The sequence below is a fragment of the Nestor notabilis genome, unplaced genomic scaffold, assembly GCF_000696875.1.
Source record: "Nestor notabilis isolate BGI_N333 unplaced genomic scaffold, ASM69687v1 scaffold8313, whole genome shotgun sequence".
Classification (NCBI taxonomy): Eukaryota; Metazoa; Chordata; class Aves; order Psittaciformes; family Psittacidae; genus Nestor; species Nestor notabilis.
In genome coordinates this window covers 1-21,050 of record NW_009921436.1, presented here as the reverse complement: position 1 = coordinate 21,050, position 21,050 = coordinate 1, and the positions used below count along the sequence as shown (strand labels likewise).

Here is a 21,050-nt window from a genome sequence, read left to right as displayed (position 1 = left end):
TTCCAACCCAAACCAGTCTGGGATTCTATGATTTCCTCCTATTTGTGAGGAGACACTGGCTCTAGCTCAGGTAGCTGTAATTAAACAGGACCACACTAGCACACTTACAGGCCTGGGTGTTTGTAGCTAAAGGTTGTGATACCACAGTCCCACTGTAGGTGGAACTTCACCCCTTTGGGATGCTGTGATTTTAACCAGCTGGAGGGTTGTGTGTGGTCGATCCATCAGCCCCACATGGATGCGGCAGGCAGGAAACAGGCCTCTGGCATCTGTGCTGGCAATCACTGCACAGCTTGGAAACCTCCCTGTGTCTGATCTCAGCTGGCCAAAGGCTGCAAGGAGGCCATCTGAACACAGCAGGTGATGGTATGGCTGCTTGTGGAAATTTCTCTGGAAATGGGAAAACAAATCTAACTTTTTCTTTTTCTGAAGACCTCAAATCTCCAGTTCCTCCCCAAGTGTGTTCTGTATCTGCCAGCGCTGCAGCAGGGTGGGTGGGTTGGTTGTTGTGGGGCTCAGCGGAGCTGCTCTGTCGTGTGTGTGACAAGAACCCAGCCAAACCCATCTGTCCTCTCCTTCCCCACCTTTGCCTTGATGGAGAAGGTGGTTACTATCTTCTTTAGTGCTGTTTTGTATTAATTCCTATGGTTGGACCTGGGGGGGAAAAAACTATTAACCATAGGCATCGTACAACTGTCAATGTTTGTCCCAGTCTCAGCGTTTCAAACACTGAACTGCTGGCTTTGTCACTGAAAATTGCTGGCTTTGTCTCCTCACAGTCACTGTTGTGCATCACGATAAACCTCTGAAGAAATACAGGGAGGGAAAATCATGGGCTTTAAGTCTTTTAAATGTCACTGGTGTGTTTTTGTCTTTCCTAACAAGATTGTTCTTTCACCCCACCCCAATTTTTAAAGGAGCTGAGCTGGGGAACCTCATGTTGGAGCCATCTGCTTCTCAGTCTGGTTTTGGTAGGATTGCTGCTTTGCTTTGTAAACCAGAACCCTTGAAGAACATCCCCATCTCTGCCAGTGTCCATGCCGGTGCCTCTGCCAGTGAGCATCCAGGTTGGAGGCCTTACGTTGCTGTCCCGCAACAGGCAAGTGATTGCAGCTTCCTTCTGTGCTCTGTTTGTGAGTGTGAGAAGAACAGACCCCATCTCCTCTAGGTTTGAACTGAAACAAAAATCCCAGCCTTCATCATGGGAGGTAGCTGGCACGTTGGGTTGATGGTACTTGCGTACATCTGGTTTCCCAAGGTTGCTCCTCAGAATCTCGTAACAAACCCCAGGGACCAGAAAACAGAGCATAGTCTCTTGATTAATGAAGTCAATGCTGATAACCCAGGAGAGGACACTTCTGAGTTCGTGGAGCTCTATCACACCAGTGGTCAAACAGCCTGCTTGGATGGCTACTATCTGGTCTTCTACAACGGCAATGGAAACCGAGCATACAAAGTTTTGAACCTCCAGGGTAACGTCACTAACAGCCAAGGGCTCTTTCTCATTGGCTCCACTTCTGTGAACCCTGCTATAGTTATTCCAAAGAGTACTATCCAGAATGGCCCTGATGCAATTGCTCTCTACTATGGAAAAGGGAACTATAGAGAGGGTATGAGCGTCACAGATTATGGACTAGTAGATGCCTTGGTCCATAAGACTAAGAAGACGGACAGAGCGGACACGCTGGTCAGGGTGCTGACCCCCGGCAGAGATGCTTTCTTGGAGGACCCCACCTTCAGGACCGTGGATGAGTCAATAGAAAGGTGCCTTGGGGCAGATTCTCAGTGGATCTTCCAAGTGGCTGTGCCAACCCCAGGCACAGACAACCACTGCATTCTAACTTCTCAGCTGAATGCATCCACTGTCCTGATCAGTGAGGTCCTTGCTGCCTCTTCTTCTGAAGACTTTGAGTTCATAGAGCTCCAGGGTCCCCACTCCACCATGCTAAGGGACATTGTTCTGGTGCTGATTGACGGTCGGACCAAAGACATTTATTTCACCATAGATGTTTATGGCAAAACCTCACTGGATGGGCTATTTCTGATCGGTCCAGCACAAAGCAAAACCCCAGGTAAGGACTGTGTTTCGATGACCACCTCAGAGCGGGGGAGCCATCAGCCAAGTTTAGGGGTGGAGGATGCTGGGTTTTTATTGCTGTGTGGTGTTCTGAGAGATTGGTGAAAATGTAACTCAGAACTTAGTGGCAGATAAAAAAGCAAATTAAATATTAGAAATTACTGGAAAAGGATTTACAGAAAGCAAATCAAATGTTAGAAAATAGTAGGAGAAAAGGAAAGAATGGAAGGCATATTTTATCATAGAATCAGACTGGTTTGTGTTGGAAGGGACCTTAAAGCTCATCCAGTTCCAACCCCCTGCCACTAGACCACGTTGCTCCAAGCCACCGAGTCCAACCTGGCCTTGAACACTGCCAGGGATGGGGCAGACACAGCTTCTCTGGGCAACCTGTGCCAGCACCTCAGCACCCTCACAGGGAAGAACTTCTGCCTCAGAGCTCATCTCAGTCTCCCCTCTGTCAGGTTAAAGCCATTCCCCCTTGTCCTGCCCCTACAGGCCCTTGTCCAAAGCCCCTCTCCAGCTTTCTTGTAGCCCCTTTAGGCACTGGGAGCTGCTCTAAGGTCTCCCTTAAAGAGCCTTCTCCTCTTCAGGCTGAAGAAGCCCAGCTCTCTCAGCCTGTCTTCTTTTATGCTATGATATAAATTCAGGGTTTGCTTGTATCTTTAATTGTGTCTTGTGTGGTATATTACAAAAAGGCTATATTGGAATTGGAAATACTCAGAGAAGGGCAGCTAGGATGGATAGTGCTCTGGGAATTCTTCCACAGAACTAAGTACATCTAGAAAAGGGAACACTTAGGAGGGCATTGACAGAGGTTTGACAAATGTGAATATCCTGAAGAAAGTGGACAGTGGTCGACTGTTTACCCTTTTCTGTTGGTAAAAAAAACCTGAAGGGCATCAGAAGAAGGTAGAAGGAGGTGCTATGTCTTCCAGTGATGGTAGACCTGCAGAGCTCCAGGTCTGAAGTCAGCATGTGCCTTTACTGCTTGGGAGGGCATGTGCCTGCTCCCAGCCCTGTGTCCAGCCTGCCGTGTCCCACAGGATGCTGGCTGGGCCACCTCTCCTTGCAATATCCCATTCTCTGTGTGTAACCTGGTCATTCACAGCAGACATGTCTCTCTTCTCAGAAAGCTCAAGGGCTGTGCTTCCATTGCTCCACCTGCCAGTGTAGGTCACGAGTGTTGGCTGTGTGAAGCTGTGATCTGTACTTCCTCCCAGTGCTCAACATTTCTTCAGGCCACCAGAGGAGGAAGGAGAACCATCTTGTTATTTTGAGCACCTCAAAAGAAGATTCTGGCAGCTGGAGCTGCTGATTTTGCAGATGTCTTGTGTAATTCACTGCCTCGTGATTTCTGGGTCAGAGCTGGTTCCCATAACAATACTTTTGAAACTAAATTTTGTTAATTTTTTTTTTAAAGCTGTTCAGCTCATTTTTGCATTTCAAACTGCTCCTAATACCACAAGTAGAAGAGCTGATTGTCCACCTGAACTCTGCTTTTCTCACTAGGAATGATGCTCTACTCTTACCTCTGAACAAGCCGGGGCTGTTAGCAGTCAAAGGCTAAGGGGGCAAAGAAAGCAATGGTAGCACAACCAGCGTGCAGGCTGAGCAGGAAATTCCTAAGGATTATGTTTTATTTCTCCTCAAGCCTCAAGGCTCACCCAAGTCAAGAATGTGGCTGGAGAAATGCGTTGGCTTTTTTTTCCAATGAGGCTCTGTCAAGATATCTTGAGAGCACTGCACACGCATTTTTGTGGAAGGTTTTCCCCCAAAACGCCCCCTGACACTGTGTGATTACATTTTAGTCATCTTCAAAGGATACTTTCACAGTGACTCCATGCTGAGCACTCTGTGAGAATGTGATTTAATCTGACCACTACAGATTTGGGACAGGAGCTCTTAGAACAGCCCTGCCTGTTGGTCCTGTTTTGTACAGGTTGTCTACCTATGACTACAGAGAACTGAAAGCTGTGAGAGCACTGTAGCAGAAGTCCTCACTTGACAGATGCAAGTGTGAAAACTTTCTATTGAGTCATGGAATGGTTTGGGTTGGAAGGGACCTTAAAGCTCATACAGTTCCCACCCCCTACCACAGGCAGGGACACCTTCCACTAGAGCAGGTTGCTCCAAGCCCCATCCAAGCTGGCCTTGAACACTGCCAGGGATGGGGCAGCCACAGCTTCTCTGGGCAACCTGTGCCAGCATCTTGCTAAGCCCTCATTCTAAAATGTTTCTTCCTTATTTTTCTAATTTAAGTCTCCCCTCTGTCAGTTTAAAGCCATTCCCCCTTGTCCTGTACCTACAGGCTTTGATAAAAAGTCTGTCCTCATCTTTCTTCTAAGCCCCTTTCAGTACTGAAGGGCTGCAAGAAGGTCTCCTCAGAGTCTTCTTCACACTGAACAAGCCCAACTCCCTCAACCTTTCTTCATGTCAGAGGTTCTTCCAGCCCATCAATAATTTTTGTGGCCTTCTCTGGACCTGCTCTAACAGGTCCATGTCTTTCTTGTGCCAGGACCCCCAGAGATGGATGTAGTGCTCCAGGTGGGTCTCATGTGAGTGGAGTAAAGTGGGAGAATCTCCTCCTTTGACCTGTTGGTCACACTTCTCATGATGCAGGACAGAATACAGTCAGCTTTCTGGGCTGCAAGCACACCATGATTGGTCATGTCCAATTTTTCATACACCAGTATCTCCAGTTCCTTCTCTCCAGGGCTGCTCTCTATCAATTCATCCTCCAGTCTGAACTGATACTGGTGATTGCCCTGACCCAGGGGCAGGACCTTGCACTTAGCCTTGTTGAACTTCATAAGGTTCATATGGCCTACTCCTCCAGCCTATCAGAGTCCTTCTGGATCCCATCCCTTCCTTCAAGTGTATCAACTGCATCACTCAGCTTGGTATCATCCACAAAGTTGTTGAGGGTGCACTCACTGCTGTGTCATTAATGAAGATATTGAACTATATTGGACCCAATACAGACCTTTGAGGGATACCAGTTGTTACTGATCTCCATTTGGGCATAGATCTGTTGACTCTTTGGATGCGGCCATCCAGCCAATTCCTTATCCAATGAACAGGACATCCATGAGATCCTTATCTCTTCAAATTAGAGACAAGGATGTTGTGTTGTGCGGGACTATGTCAAAGACCTTGCAAAAGTCAAGATGGGTGACATCAGTTGCCTTTCCCTTATCCTCCAATGCAGTTGCTCAACTGTAGAAGACCACCAGATGAGGCAGGCAGGAGAAAAATAGATCCCTGGATAGGAGTGCATCAGGGCTAAGGCACAGGACTGACCCTTAGCATGCAGGTGCACTGTGGCACTTTGTCCTGGTTTCATCTGGAATAGAGTTAAATTTTTCCCTAGTAGTGGATAATGCTGAGAACACACCGATGGTTTAGTTGTTGATGAGCAGTGTCTACACAAAGTAGTCTCTCGTGCTCTGCCGGTGAGGAGGGGCACAAGGAACTGGGAGGGAGCAGAGACAGGACACCTGACCTGAAGTAGCCAAGGGGATATTCCATATCACAGCATGTCATGCTGGGATAGAAACTAATGAGAATTAACTGTGAGGGACTGATTGCTGCTGGGGGCTGGGTGGCATGTGGTGAGGAGCTGTATGGAGCATGACTTGGCTTTCTTGGGTTTTATTCCTCTCTCTCTTCTTGTTGCCTCCCTTCCGATTTATATATTCCCATTAATATATTAATATCACTTTTTAATTTTAATTCTTAAACTGTTTGTGTCTCAACCCGTGGGTTTTACCTTTTTGTTTCCAGTTCTCCTCCCCATCCCACTGGGGTGGTGGGTCAGCAGGCAGCTGCATCGTGCTGGCGTTAAACCATGATGTACTTCTCAGGAGGAACCACTTCTTCCTACCCTTCTGCCTCTCATGTGATTCTTCCTTTAATGTTGGTTCCTTGGAGCCATTTACCCAGGGAGTATTGAAATATCCGCAGTGGGCTTTGTAATGTCCTTAGCAGTTCCTACTTGGTGATTGGGAAACAGCTTGTATAGGGAACAGTGTGAGGAAGGAAACTGGGAAGCACATGAAATTGGGAAACTCCACGGAACATCATCCTTAATTCTGTATGGTGGTATCGGGGACCTTTGCTGAATGTGCATGTGTATGTGCAGAGTGTTCATGTTTGTAAAAAACATGGACTGCTAAATGCTGGGATGGAATGTCAATTCTTAAATATTTTTGTGTACTGTTGAAGTCACTGTTGCCTGAAAGGTTAGTGGATTTTACAGGTATCTTTTAGATTTAAACATTTACTTTACTGTAGACAAAGGCACATCAGCACTTGCTTACTGGTTCCCCTGCTTACAGGTGAATTAGCACCTCTATTCACAGAACTGAAACAGCAGATGAACTGTGCTCAGAATTCCCCCTCCAGCCTCCTCCATGCTGTGGATCTGGCCACGAATGAGGACATTCAGACTGAGCGGATATGGGAAATGTTAGTGAGCAGAAAGATGGGGCAGCAGATGCCAAATTTTCAATAAGCAGACCACTGCAGCCACTTTCTGAGTTCCGGCTCTCCAGGACCAAATTGGTGCTGGTTTCCTACACCATGGGTATCACTCACATGTTATTTACGTGCTGTTGTTGTTCCTTTCTCTCCTGGTGTGTAGTGGATCTGCCATTCCCAGAGAACACCACCCGTCCTCTCCTCAGGGGTGGCCCCAGTGCCGTTGCTCTCTACAGAGGCAACAGCAGCAGTTTTGACCTGGGGAAGGCACTGCCAGTGACTGGCCTGATGGATGCCTTCGTGTACTCGAGCAATGAGGAGCCGAACCCTGAGCTGCTGGAGATCCTGACCCCTGGCAGACCTGCCTACAAGAAACCACAGTGAGAGGCTTCTCGCTGGGCAGGGCTGGGAGGAGATGGGCACCTTGACTGCTGGGGTCACCCTGCCTGCTCCCCAGACCCCGGCTGAGACAGGATGACAAGTGCCACCTCCAGACCAGGGACTCTTCTGGTGGTTTAGAGTCCTGGTCTTTTTCCACCATGTGGTCTAAGTCTGTGGATGTTCCCCTCCCCATGGAACTCCTGATGCAGCTGTACAGTTGCAGAATAAAGTACTTGGGGAGGAATTCTCTGACCAAATAATTGGTAGTTATTATAATTTTAATTATTCATTGTTTATAAAAGTGTAATGGTCAGTACAATAACTTTTCCACTGCTTTCAATAAGAGAAGGTTTTCCTTAGGTTCAGGATAGACTTTTAGATCAAAATGAGTGTGAGGGAGTGGCTTCAGTATCACTCACCTGACCCAGGAGGAAATCCCTGCCCTGGTTCATCCAGACCACAGATTGGAAGCAGGGTTACTGCTCATTCTGTTCTAGAGCCACATTCTTTTGTGGGGGGGTTGGTTTCTTTTTGTGTTTGTGGGTCAAGGAAAACATAAGTAAACTCTCATGCGAGACATGAGAGTTATTTTGTTCACATTTTAGGCATGCTCTGCCTTCATGTCAGTCAAAAAAGCAGCCAGTGCTGGAAAAGCAAGGGTTGGATGAAGCCCATGCTTTTCTCTCTCAAGATATAGTGAGCTCTTGGGCCTTTTTCTGAGCCAAGGAGGTACTGCTGAGGATGGGATATCTCTCCAAACCTTCTGAAGGGAGAAGACCAAAAGTGCATGGTGGTGTGGTCGGACAGGCAGGTGTGATGGGTAGGTGAAGAGCACATGGATCTCTGGCTGGCGGGTTATGTTTTACTTCATTTATGATGTGTTTCTCGCAGGCAGCAGCTGGGAGAAGTGTCCATGAGCCAGTGCAACTGCTGCTTCATGATCCGGGATTCTTTGTCCTATGTCCTCAGCAGACCCACGCCTGGCAAGTTCAATGACTGCCCCAGCAAACACTTCAGCCAGACGCTCTCCTTCTGCCTTCATGTAGCAGGTTGGATATTAGTTATTTCTGCTCTTGTGGGCAGGACCTCCTGAGGACAAGAGCATGATCACAAAGTCAGGGCTGTCCAGGAAGACAACCTATGCCAAGCTGATTGTACCGGTGTCAGCTGGGATAGAGTTAATTCTCTTCCTAGTGGCTTGTGCAGTGCTGTGTTTTGGCTTTAGCTGAGAACAATGCTGGTAACACACCGAAGTTTTAGTTGGTGCTCAACAGCACTTACCCTGATCAGGATTTTTCAGTCTCTCATGCTCTGACAATGTGGAGGGGCACAAGAAGCCGGGAGGAGGCAGAGGCAGGACCCCTGACCCAAACTGGCCATAGGGGTATTCCATACCACAGCACGGCATTCCCAGTATACAAACTGGTGGGAGTCGCCCCGAAGGCCCAGATCACTGTTTGGGTCGGGCTGGGTATTGGTTGGTGAGTGGTGAGCAATTGTATTGTGCAGCACATGTGTTTATTGTTGTTTTTCTCTTCCCTTTCCCCTTTTAGTTTTATATTCCCTTCCTTGTTATCTCCCGTAGTAGTAGCATTACACTCTACTTTAGTTATTGGACTGTTTTTATCTCCACAGTGGGTTTTACATTCTTCAGATTCTCCTCCCATCCCACCCACGGGGTGAGCGAGTGGCTGCTGGTGCTGAGCTACCGCCTGGGTTTAAACCATGACACTGAGCTTCTCCACTCTTCATTCTCACATCCAGCTGCTCGGGTGAAAAGAAGCCTTTCTGGGCCCTCTGGCTGACAAGCCGGAGCTCAGCTGCACCCATCCCAGAGTGAGCTGGATCCCATGACCAAGGTTGCACTGCCTTTGTATGGTTGGTTTTTTGTTTCCTAGATTGCCAGGAGTGGCTCCTGAAGTCAGAAGAGATTCTGATGACTCTGGTCCAGGCCCTTGATGAATCGTGCAGCTGTGGAGTCTCTGCTGCATACTTCAAAGGTGAGCAGGGCACTCCCGACACCATTAACCAGCATGCCCATTCACTTCTGATTTTCAGCCCTGTGTTCCCTGTTGCACTGTATCAGAGAAACCCTGGCTTGGATCCCAGTGAGTGTGAACTTGGTGCTTGCCCTGGGTTCACCTGTAACAGTTGAAAGAGGTGTCCAGTGTTAAGCAGAACATGGTGCTGCTCTTTCACGTTCCACAGAACACTCCTGTCTGCAGCTCCACCAACATGAACATCAGTGCTCATCTGCAGACCGCCAGCTATTTTGGCCTTGACATTTGCAGCTAGATGTGGCAGCAGGGTTGACATCTCGGCTTCAAGTTTGTTGCCTACTTGACTTTATGATCCATATGAACTAAGCCAAGTTGCAGCAGAAATGCAAGTGGATTTACTAATCTGTGTTGCTGTTGTGGTATCCCTGCTAGGTTAGTGTGCACATGCAGACACATGAGGAGAAGAGCCACAACTTGCTTCATCAGCAATGTTATGTTTAGGTTATGTTTAGACACCCTCCAAAGAGACCATTCTGTTTGCTGCTGGGACTCCAAGGCTTTAGAAGGCTGACAACAGGATTTGGGTGTGCTGTGTGACTTGGTCCCAAGGTGCCCCTTGGCACAGGCAGAGCTCACAGCACTGTGCAGAGGGGATGAGCTGCCCTCAGTCAGTCTGACCAGGAGGGCAGTGGTGGTTGGGATAAGCTGGTGAGCTCTGTGTCTTTTCCAGGAGAAAGTGGGTCTTTGGTGGCTTGGAGAAACTGAGGCAGTTCTCTGCTTCCCTCTGCAGAGCCAAGGGCAGCCTGCCAGGACCTGGGGCTTGTGTTCACCACTCTGCTAAATGCTAAGTCAGAGGATCAGCTGAACAGCCTGCTGCTGGCATTCAGGACCTTCCTAGAGACACCCAGACTTGTGAGTTTTGGCAGAAGGAACATCACAGCAGAAAGCTCCTGCTTCAAGGATATAGATGTGCCAGACTTGCCTCCAGGTACCAGTCATCATTCTTGCAGCTCAGGGGGTATGATGTGTTTGAGGGTGGACATGTGGGTCCAGCTGTCCAAGAGGAGGGAGATGTCCCTCCCTCCATTTCCCAACTCTGGCAAAGATCCTTTCCAATTCCATCACATCCAGTTACTAGAGCCCATGTTGCTCATTATCTGGGATAACAGCAAGCTCTCCTGTTAGAGCTGGTATTAGCCGGAGTGTGGTCAGGGATCTTCTAAGGAGTATAGAGCATAGAGATGATAAAAATCAGAGTTGGCATCCTCAGTCCTCTGCTGGACATGGTCTCCCACCAGCAGAATAGCATGCAATGTTGTGTTGTTTCCCATATTTGTGACTTTCCATCAGAGATACCAAAAGGGACTCAAAATCCTTCTGTGCAACTGCCCAAGCTACTCATCAGTGAGGTGAACCCGGACAACCCAGGGGGAAGAGAGGATGCAGAGTACATCGAACTCTTCTACACTGGACAGACACGCTTTGACCTCCAGGGATACTGGCTGGTCCTCTACAACGGTAAAAATAGCCGGGCCTACCGGGTGTTAGACCTGTCTGGACACCACACAGATGAGCTGGGTTACTTCCTGGTGGGGAGCAGCACCATGAGGCCAGCATCCATGATCAGGCTGCCCCCCAACACCATCCAGAATGGGGCGGACGCTGTGGCTCTCTACTACAGCAACACCACCCTCTACATGGTGAACATGGCTGTGACTGCAGAGGGGCTGGTGGATGCCATGGTGTACTCATCCCGAATGTCGGAGAAGGCAGCCCATCTGCTCACAGTGCTGGTGCCAGGGCAGAGCATCCTCTATGAAAACTGTTCTCACAGCACTGAGGACGAGTCTCTGAGCCGCTGCCACAGCCTGAGCGCTAAACTCCAGAGCAGCTTCCAGGTGGGTTGATGACAGATGGCCCTTCTCCATCCATAGTCACAGGGAGGGCAGCAGTTGTGTTTCAGTATGTCCTTTATTTGGGAAAGCAAGGCATTCTGGTGTGCCACATCTACATCTTGCCATCTGCTGGTGCTCTCACCAGGCCTTACCTCCCTGCCCTGTTCACCTGCCTGTTGATGGCCAGGTGAGAACTGCCTGCCTTGTGCAGCGTGGCTTCAGATCCAGGCGATCCCTGAAGACAGCTCACGTGCCACTGATGCCAGAATGAGGGAGTCTGCTTCTGAGCAGCATCCTGGACTCTCAACTTACCCCAAGACAGATGTGGAGCCACTTCTGCAGCCCTGCTTGTCTGGTGCCAGCTTTGGGATGTGTAGCACAGCACGTCCCTAAAACCAGCTTCCTGCAGGGCTGATGTGTGAAGGACATGCCTTGACCACTGGTGTGATGGATTCGTGTTAATGCATCTGAACTGTTCCTTTTAATTTCAAAATACCTAGTTTCAGATAGTCCCCCAGAAGGAACATGGATGCTTTTCCTGTACAAAGCTGGGTAACAGAGGGCTTTGCTGCTCCACTGCTGATGCCTGTTGGGATCAGGCCAGTGCAGAGGTTTGCTCAGATCCAAAACTGGGGCAGTAAAACTCTAGAAGCAGAGGAGGTCTGCGTTTGCAGTGGAAGAGAACCACAAAGAAGCTTTTAAAGTCAAACTGGGGAGATTGAGGTGAGCTCTTAGGCAGAAGCTCTTCCCTGTGAGGGTGCTGAGGCACTGGCACAGGTTGCCCAGAGAAGCTGTGGCTGCCCCATCCCTGGCAGTGTTCGAGGCCAGGTTGGACTCGGGGGCTTGGAGCAACCTGGTCTAGTGGAAGGTGTCCCTGCCCATGGCAGGGGGTTGGAACTGGATGAGCTTTAAGGTCCCTTCCAACCCAAACCAGTCCGGGATTCTGTGATTCAAAGAGAATTGTTTCTTGTCATGACGGTGGGAGCAAAAGGCACTGATGAGAATGTGTGGTGATGGGACCCTGTGGTCAGGACAACCTTTGAGCAGATGGTGGAGTGAGGAGCAGCTGGTGTGAGGCAGAACCACCACATTCTCCTCATGCCTCAGCAGGGAGCTGTAGGAGGCACAAGTAAGAGGTGACACCACGAGCAGCTGTCGCTCTATGATGGAGAGCAGCAGTGACTGCAGCTTCTGTGTCTCCCCACAGGTGACCGTGGTGACGCCGCTGCGGGAGAACTTGTGCGGCAGCTCCTCAGTGCTGGTCCCTCCTGCTGTCCGCATCAGCGAGCTGTGCCTGGGCGGCAGCACTGCCCACTGCCGCTTCGTGGAGCTCGAGGGGATGCCTGGCACGAGCCTGGCAGGGCTCAGCCTGGTCGTCTTCTCAGGGAAGGAGGGCAGAGCACTTGCCAGCATCACTCTGAGTGGCACCATCGGAGCCACGGGGCTGTTGGTGTTTGCGCTGGAAGGAGGGCACGGGCACGGTGAGGCTGATGGCTTGGACCTGGCGTAGGCTCCGTCTTCAAGAAAATGGGCAGATGGTTGGGCGGCTTTGAGGAGAGGGATGGAGCAGGATGCGTGGTGTGGGGAACAACTTTTCCTTGCTTTTGCTGTCCTTTATTCCTGTTTTTCCTCTCTTTGCTCTGCCTGGGCTGTTGTGTCACACTCCAGATGAGAAAGTGCTTAGTCCTCCTCCATGCTTCTGCTGAGCTCCCTGTACAGGGTAGAGGGTTCGGGGGAACGGGAAGTTCCTTCTGCTGGTATCAAGACAAAGGGCTTCCAGAACAAGTGGGGTCCACGAGACTTTGGGTCGTTCACTGATGCCCTACTGAGCTCTGCATTGCTGCTTGCTCCTCCTGGTCCTGAGATGGTGTTTGCTTGGCACATTCATTTGTCTTGATGTATCTTTTGTTCACTTTAAGTTCTGGCTGGGCTGCATGAAGAGGACTCTGCACCTCAGAGGAACCTTGATCTTTTTGGAAACCTGTGTTCACAGCAAGCAGTTGCTTCTTTACAGCTTTTCTTGGCCTCAGTCACCACCATTATTTAATCTCCCATTTCTGTTCTTGGAGTTCTCCTTGTTATTGGCTTGTCCTGTCAGGCTCAAGGTTCAGCCTAACATTATCTACATCTTCACCTCACCTATTGCCCTGGCATTTCCAGATGGGGCAAACCTGACTTTCAAGGACATCCCTGCTGCTAGCAAAGGCTCCAGTGCTATTGCTGTGTACAGCACCAACTTGATTCTTGGTGACACAAAGGCAACATCAGAGAACTTGGTGGATGCCTTGGTGTATAGCTGTGAGCCCAGCACAGCTGGAGGACTCTTGGACTTCCTTGGACCATCTTACACTGTGCCCTGCAAGGATGACAGGTGAGGCCGCTTGTTTGGGAATGTGTCTCTGGGTTCCCTGTGCCTCTCTAGCTGGCAGCTCACTGAGCTTGTGCCTTGTCCTGCTTCCTGTGCAGCCAAATGCATTCGCCAGCGCTGGGATGGAGAACAGAGAGGAGAGGCACATTGCAGTGGGAAATGTCTCCCCATCCTTGGCACAGGAAATTGAGCTTTGTTTCTCACTGTGACAGAAGGTTCTGCCTTTGTAGCCTCCCCCACAAGTATGTGTGCATTGAGCGCAGCCCCATGTGTGTGGTTTTCCCAGGAAATGGAGATCTCTGCTTCCAGCTGGCTGGAACATTGTGCTGAAGCCTCCCCGGGGTGGTTATTCACAAAGTCAGGGCAGTGACTTGATGGGAGCGTACATGGGCTGAGTCTGTGCAGCCTCTGTCAGTCCAGCCCTGAACGACTGCATCCAGAAAAGCTGGTTCCTCACACTGTGACCCAGTTTCCAAGTGTGGTGTGTGGAGGGGAGCAATAGGTTAGTGAAGTGCAGAGATAGGTATTGTGTAGCTTGGAAAACTCGTTATCCTGGAGGACAAACTCTTAGTATTGGGATGCTGGGTGAAATGAGGCAACAATCTTAGTCCTTCAGAAGCCAGTCAGACAAAATAGGTTCGCTCTAGCCAACCCCAGATCTTCTCCAGCCGCCGGGGTTGGCTGGATCCACCTCTGATGGCTCCGTAAAAGCTGATTTCAGCTAAAGCAAACTCTCTATCACCCCCAGCAGTGTCAGGAGCTGGGGCCTGGGGGGGTGGGGGGATTGTGGTTGGAGGTGGGAAGAAAGCTATGTGATGTCTTGGTGAGCTCTGACTCCTCTTGTGGTGCTAGGCCCGTGTCCCTGAGCCGTTGTGCCAGCAGCAGTGCCAGCACAGAACTGCAGTTTGCCATCTCGGACCCTACCCCTGGTCTGCAGAACAGTTGTCCCGAGGAAATCTTTGCAGTGGATCTCCACCTCTGCTTCCTGACACCCAGTGAGTGGAGTTGGGTGCCCCACTGGTGGGGTGGGAGGGTTGGGTCAGGGGATTGACCCCAGCTTCCTACAAGAAACCTGGAGAGGGGCTTTGGACGAGGGACTGTAGGGACAGGCCAAGGGGGAATGGCTTTAACCTGACAGAGGGGAGACTGAGATGAGCTCTTAGGCAGAAGCTCTTCCCTGTGAGGGTGCTGAGGCGCTGGCACAGGTTGCCCAGAGAAGCTGTGGCTGCCCCATCCCTGGCAGTGTTCAAGGCCAGGTTGGACAGGGCTTGGAGCAACCTGCTCTAGTGGAAGGTGTCCCTGCCCGTGGCAGGGTGTTGGAACTGGATGAGCTTTAAGGTGCCTTCCAACCCAAACCAGTCTGGGATTCTATGATTCCTGTGGCATGGGAGGGTGCTGCTGGTCGGGACACCGCTGCCTCCCAGTCATGAAAGGGGATGTGCTGAGGGAGAGCTGGTACGGACACCCATGTGTTGATGTTGATGCTGCCATCCCAAGAGGGCAGCCTTGCTCACAGCTTCAGCCTGTGCTTCTATGATGGTGGCCACGACTTCCATGTGAGATGTCTCCACTCAGGCAGGGCTGAGCTCTGCTTGGGGTTTCTTTCTGCAGCATTAGATTTGTAGCAATGGCAGGAATCCCCACAAGTCTCTCATGATGGTGAGAGATAGCCAGGGAAGCTGCCAGCAAACCCTCTAGTCTCAGCCCATAGAATCATAGGATCACCCAGGTTGGAAAAGACCTTTAAAATCATCAAGTCCGACCATTCCCCAGCACTGCCAAGGCCGCCACTAAACCATGTCACTGAGGGCCTCGTCTACACGGTTTGTGAACACTTCCAGGGACAGTGACTCCACCACTGCCCTGGGCAGCCTGTTCCAACACCTGACCACCCTTTGGGGAAGAAATTGTTCCTAATATCCAGTCGAAACCTCTCCATCCACAGGAACCAAGCGGTATCGCTCAATCCTTACTCCACAAGCAAAAGTACAGGGGTGTCTCCAGCCCCTGCAAAGGCCACGCTTGGACCAGCTTGGGGCAGTCAAGACCTGGGTAAAATGACACGAAGGTTCCTTCTCCAACTCCAGCCTCCAGAGAGGAGCAGGCAGTGGACCTCTCCCTCCTCTCCCAGAATGAGAGACCACTCTGTACTCGCCTGTGTGGTGGGACCTGTGGGGCATGCCTCTTTCCCACTCCTCTGTGAGGCTGGTGAAGGAGAGAAGCTGGCATACATGGTAGTAGAAGGCTAGAAGTGAAAACTCACCCTCCAGGAAGGGGACAGAAGAGGATGGGATACTGGCTCTGGAGGATCTGTGCTCCTGAAATCAGGCATGAAGCCAAGTGTTTTGGAAGGGGCATGCAGCTGGAAGCTTATTAACATCCCCAAGCTGCACCCAGAAAACCATGTCTCCTTTTTCCCTAGACTGTTCCGCATGGACCCTGCAGCACAGGAGGATGCTGGATAGCTTAAAAAGGGTCTTGGTGAGCTCCCTAGAGGAGAAGTGCTCCTGCGGTGTCTCTGAGCTCTACTTGCAAGGTTGGTGCCCCACTCTGCTCACCCGGTTTGCAGTGTCCTCCTCCCTCCCTTGTCCACACTGCTCATCACCAGGATGGTCCCTTCTTAAGCCAAACTTGCAGGCTTGTACTCCTTCAGTGTCTTATACATATTTGAAATACCCAGACTAAAAAATCTCTTCTGGAAGTGACCTATAGTGTTTGAGGGATGGGGAGAAACATTTTCTATTTTCTGTCTGGTTTTGTAAGGAAGTTACAAAAGGCCAAGTTTGGACAGGACTTGGAGCAACCTGCTCTAGTGGAAGGTGTCCCTGCCTGTGGCAGGGGGTTGGGACTGGATGAGCTTTAAGGTTCCTTCCTGTGCAAACCAATCTATGATTCTATGAAGTGAAGGCTTCACAGCCGTGCTTTGTCTCCCTTACCCAAACACTTTTTTGACCCTTTGAACCATTTCAGGCAACTCTCACTATTGGGTAGAGATCTTGAAGTTACAACATGTATTATGAAGTATTCTTCTGGGTTCCAAGTCCCTTTTGTCACCAAAGGTTGGGCATATGCTCAAGTTACCCACAGTAAAGCATGGCAGCATGATTTCTGAGGGAGAAAAGCATAGGAGCAGGAGGGTTTTACTGGAGCAGAGCACGAGGTCATGGGAGCAATATGTTCCTGAACAGCCAGAGGGTTTCTGACCACCGCTGTTGTTCCTCCACAGAACTGAACCTGACGTGCATGGGCTCCCTGGTGAAGGTCTGGGGCCAGGCATGGGCTCGGCAGCCAGAGCAGCAGCACTCCATCGAGACCTGGTGCCGGGGCTTCCTGGCCAGCCCCCACCCCTTCACGGTGGATGGCAGCATGCTGAAAACCAGCCCTGAGTGCATCGCCCCCAAAGGCACCCCATCCATGTCACACAGAGCTGGTGAGCAGGAGGCAAAGCTGAGCACGGTGATCTGCTTCCAGTACAGCAAGCAGGGCTGGGGCCAGGGTCAGGATACATCCCCTCATGAGAGGGGCAATGCAGGGCAAGACACCAGACTGGGCTTCACTGGCAAGTTCCTTGCTTTTGGAGCTCTTGGGCACACAGCCCAGAAGCCCAAGTGCTCAGAGCAGGAGCTGGGACCTAGGTTGGAGCTGGCCAGAGCCAGCACACTGCAGGGATGCAGCTGGGGGGTGGAAGAGGGGCTCTCCACATCAGGAGGCTGGGACAGCCCAACCTGTTGTCACCCATCAAAGCTGTGGGTGCCCCCATCATTGGAAGTGTTCAAGGCCAGGCTGGATGGGGCTTTGACCAAAATGGGCCTATAGGGACAGGACAACAGGGAATGGCTTTAAAACTGACAGAGGGTTGAACTAGATAGTATTTAAAGGTCCCTTCCAACACAATCCAGCCCAACCCAACCCATTCTGTGACCTCCTAGTGGCACTCTGTGCTGGGAGACGTCATGGCTACAATGCTGTCTCTGCCTTTGCACCCTCAGCTTCCTTCCAGGACTGGGAAATCGCCCTGTTTGTCGTGGGATCTCTCCTGCTCATATTCTTGGTGGTTGGCCTAGCATTTTACTTCATCAAAAGGTGAGAAACCATCTTCCCATCTGCCTTGCGTTTCTCACCCTCTCTTTCCCAAGTGTTTCCTCTCTAATTGCTATGCAGTGACCTGTTCCCTCTTTCAGGTGATCACCTACATTCTTCATCCAGACACTCCAGTATGTTGCTCTTACTATTTTTGCAGCAAAGTTCCTTTGCTTTTGGTTCCGCAGGAAGTTAAGATAACCACAAGTGAAAACATGCGCAATGCTAGTCATGTCAGTGGATACAGCGTGAAGACCATTAATCTTACATATGGCATGTGGTGGGAGAGCAGAAAGCTGAAGCCTTGTGGCACACAAAGGCAGTGAGAGATGATGCTTTGGCCACAGGGAAGAGCTCTTCCTTTAGAGCAGGGTGGAAGCAACAGACAGCTTAGGATTGACTACCTTGTTGGGAAACAGCTTCCACGTTATAACATGGGAGCACTTTAAATAATTACTTGGAGTTCCCTAATGTTGTCAGCAGCCTCTTCATTTCAAGTGCCAAGCTGAATGCGGGTTAGTTGCCTTGTGCAAAAGAGCAGAGTGACTGATCTCCCATTTCCCTTTGGCTTTTCAGACACCCCCAGAACTACACCAGCATCGAAATGAGTGACCGTGGGGAGATGGCAGCAGAGTTCTAATGCTGCCAGCGCAGCACCAGGACGGGCGTGTGTCTGGGGGGATCACTGCAACCAGGGCTGCTGCAGGGACCTGCAAAACATCCAGTGGGGTGCATGGGGTGTGAGTACAGCTTTGTGTGTGCGCACAAACAGTTGGATCATTTTCACAAGCCTTGACCTCAGACTGAAGGAGTTCAAAGAAACAGGCTGGGCACTTCTCCACAGAGCTTGAGCAGTGACCAGAAAGCAATAACCCTGCTTGTCTGATGCACAGGAAGGACATATTCTGCCTCCTCTCAAGATTCACTGCTGGGTGATGAACCAAGGCCACCCCTTGCACATCTGGCAAGTCCAGTTACAGTTCCTCTGGACCCCATTGCTGCAGTGAAAGTCCGTCAGCTCCCTTGAACCCATCTTGCCCAGGCAAAGGGGTTCTCAGCATTGTTCCCCCCCAGCTTCAGCAGCTCTGCACCACTGGCAGCCTGCAGCAGGAAGAGCCCATGCTGCTGAGGACCGCAGCCAGGAGAATGTCCTGCCCAGGAAAAGGGTTAGAGGAGAGAGGAATACCCAGCTCCTGCCTGGATGCAACACTTACTCACAAGGTCCTGCCCCTGTCCTAGCCAGGCAGTAGGCAGGAGCAGTGCCAGATTCCAGATCTGCTGAGAATTTGAGTGAGGAGAGTGAACTATGTGGACTCTGCTCAGTAAAAGATTGTTTCCTACACAAGTGTGATATATTTCTAATGGTGCAGTGGCTGATACCAGGCCTCTGGTAGCATCCTTCATATGTGGAGTCGTAGGTCTCACCTCATGGGTTTGGGCACGCTGCACAGCTCCACGCATGGTGGCAGTGCACAAGAGAGATCCCGCCTGCTTGATGTTGGAGTGAGAGGTAGGTAAAATGAAGAGAGATCGCACACTTTCTGAACTCTCATGTATGTACATTTTTACTGAACAAGGCCCCACAGAGGGAAAGCACAAAGCGTCCCTGATTGATCATCCTGGCACTGACCCTCATGAGAGGAAGCCTCACATCTCCTTTGAGACCCTCCTCCCTGCTGTTCTCTCTCAGTTGCATCTTCTCCTTGCTGGCAGCCTGTGTGTGCTGCTGAAGTCCATGAAGTCCACGGGCCACCAGCCATCCCCAGTGCCAGCCAGGTTGCACAGCACAGAAGTGGGGCCTCAGCTTTCCACTACCCTGCCTCTTGTGCCAGGCAGCCCCTTTCAGTCAACAGGGCTGAAGATATAAGCCACCTGTGACCTTCTCTGCTGGATGCCCCGTAGTCCTTAAGCCACAGCCTCTGGGAGGTGGTTCTTCTCCACTGCTTCATCCTGCCATCAGCGTGTCACTGCTAGAGCATTGCTGGCATCACATGAGCTCAGATGAGCTCCATCTTGAACTGGCTGAAGCTTGGCATGGTGGGTGAGGGCTCGGCTGTGCTGCTGAAGGGGACGCAGGGTTGGTTGGCCGGCACGGTGCCGTGGCTCACTGTGGAGCTGAGCTGCTGCAGTGTCACCAGCACCTCCTGCTGCAGCCGCTGCTGGTGCTCCTGCTGCTGCTCCAGCTGGCTCTGCCTCTCCAGCATCATGTGCAGGGCCTGGCTCAGCTTCTGGATCTCTGTCTGTACAGCATCCAGCTTTTCAGCAATGGCATGGGAGCTGGGAGCAGGGGGAAGTACTGAACTGCTCCAAGCAAGGCTTGGATTTCCAGGGCTCGTGGGGTTTGGTGGGACCGTCTGAGTGCTGGCATCTTTGACCTGCAATGATGGGGTGCAGGAGAGAAGGGAGGGTGAAACATTATCAGCTGCTCCTTCCATGGCATTTGGCAGAAGAAAGATTCATTCTGTGCTTAACTACAAGGTATGAGAGAAGGCCATCACCTTGCTGGGGACCTCTAAACATCACCACCCTCTGGCCTGCACTTCATCCCCACCCACCCCCTCTGCTGCTGCTCTGCAGGAGCTCCACATGCTCTGTGTGTTGGCAGCATGTGTTCAGCCATCCACTGGTGGATGCTGCTCCCGTGCCAGGCACACGTTTACTCTTCCCAGGGACAGAAATAACACATGCTGGGGTTTTCTTTCCAGCCCTTCCCTGTCTTATATTGCATCCTGAAGCAAGGAGCTGTTGTGTTCCCTGAGGAGGACCACATGTGGTTTTGAACCCCAGGCGAGCTTCTCTCCTGGAAAGGGTGTTGAACAACCTGTGTCCTCTCAAGCAGCTGGAAGGGCTCTTGACAATCACATGTGGGACAATGAATGCATGGCCACAGCCCAGGGGTCTCATGGCAGGGCAAGGCAGGGGGGTACACAGTGGAGATTACAGCAGTTGGATGTGTCCTCGGGGTGGCTGTCCTCACTGTGTCACCCCATTGTAGCCTGCCACAGCCCTTCAACTCCTGGTGCAGCACCAAGTCATTCAGCTCCTAGTGTCCTCGTGGTGGATTGGGGATACTCCTGAGCTGGTACTGAAACCAAGCCTTAAAGAGGAGGTTTGTGAGCTGCAGGTTGGAGGCAAAAAAACTAGCAAAAAACTGGCCTATCCATGGCCAGCATCACCCAAGGACAGCAGCCAAGTGGGCAGCATGCCCCACAGCCCCAGAGAACAGACGGGATTCCCAGACAAGCTCCCGAAGTGCCAGGGTTGAGCATTGCTGTAGGGTGCAGGTAGCAGAGGTTGGAGGATATTTCAGGAGCTTTTGTCCCCACGCACTGTCCCATCCACCTGCATGGTGTGGATGCAGCAGGGCACTGTGCAGGGTGTCCTGTGGGCAGCACCACTGCAGCTCCCAGCTGGCACAGACAGGCTCTCCCACCCCACCATGCTGCCCAGCAGCCTACCTTTCTCTGCAGGAGGATTTGCCTGTCCACGAGCTGCTTCTTCACCATCAGGGCTGGGTTCCTGGCAGGAGGTGTGCCCGGCCGCCCTTGGCTGGGCAGGGGCTGGTGGGGGTTGGCCATGATCCCTGGAGCCGAGGGGGCACCTGTGGAGCTGGCATCGCCTGCAAGGGACAGTGAGAGAAATGCCTCGAAAGGAGACCCTGGGGCAACCCAGCGCAGGGCTGGGAGCCCTTTCCCTGGTCCAGCATTGCTGAGGGTGCCATGGCAGTGACCCCTGTGGGGAGCCAGGCCTTACCGTTCCCGGGGGGC

The 21,050-nt window shown here is 51.3% G+C and overlaps 1 protein-coding gene across 1 annotated transcript; it reads left to right on the top strand.

Annotated features, from left to right (window-relative positions):
• The first annotated feature begins 1,228 nt into the window (after nt 1-1,228).
• LOC104403104 lies at nt 1,229-17,923 on the top strand. Its single transcript, XM_010011146.1, has 13 exons — nt 1,229-2,072; nt 4,596-4,635; nt 6,796-6,939; nt 7,832-7,989; nt 8,839-8,940; nt 9,731-9,928; nt 10,291-10,838; nt 12,043-12,341; nt 12,934-13,206; nt 14,056-14,198; nt 16,430-16,633; nt 17,193-17,286; nt 17,860-17,923. Exons 1-13 carry the CDS (start codon nt 1,229-1,231, stop codon nt 17,921-17,923), a joined length of 3,111 nt encoding a protein of 1,036 aa, XP_010009448.1.
• The last annotated feature ends 3,127 nt before the right edge of the window (nt 17,924-21,050 follow it).

Coding starts and splice junctions, on each gene's coding strand:
- LOC104403104 (XM_010011146.1), top strand. CDS start 1,229: ATGGTACTTGCGTACATCTGGTTTCCCAAGGTTGCTCCTCAGAATCTC. Junction 7,990..8,838: donor CTTCTGCCTTCATGTAGCAG/GTTGGATATTAG, acceptor TTTGTTTCCTAG/ATTGCCAGGAGTGGCTCCTG. Junction 17,287..17,859: donor GCATTTTACTTCATCAAAAG/GTGAGAAACCAT, acceptor TTGGCTTTTCAG/ACACCCCCAGAACTACACCA.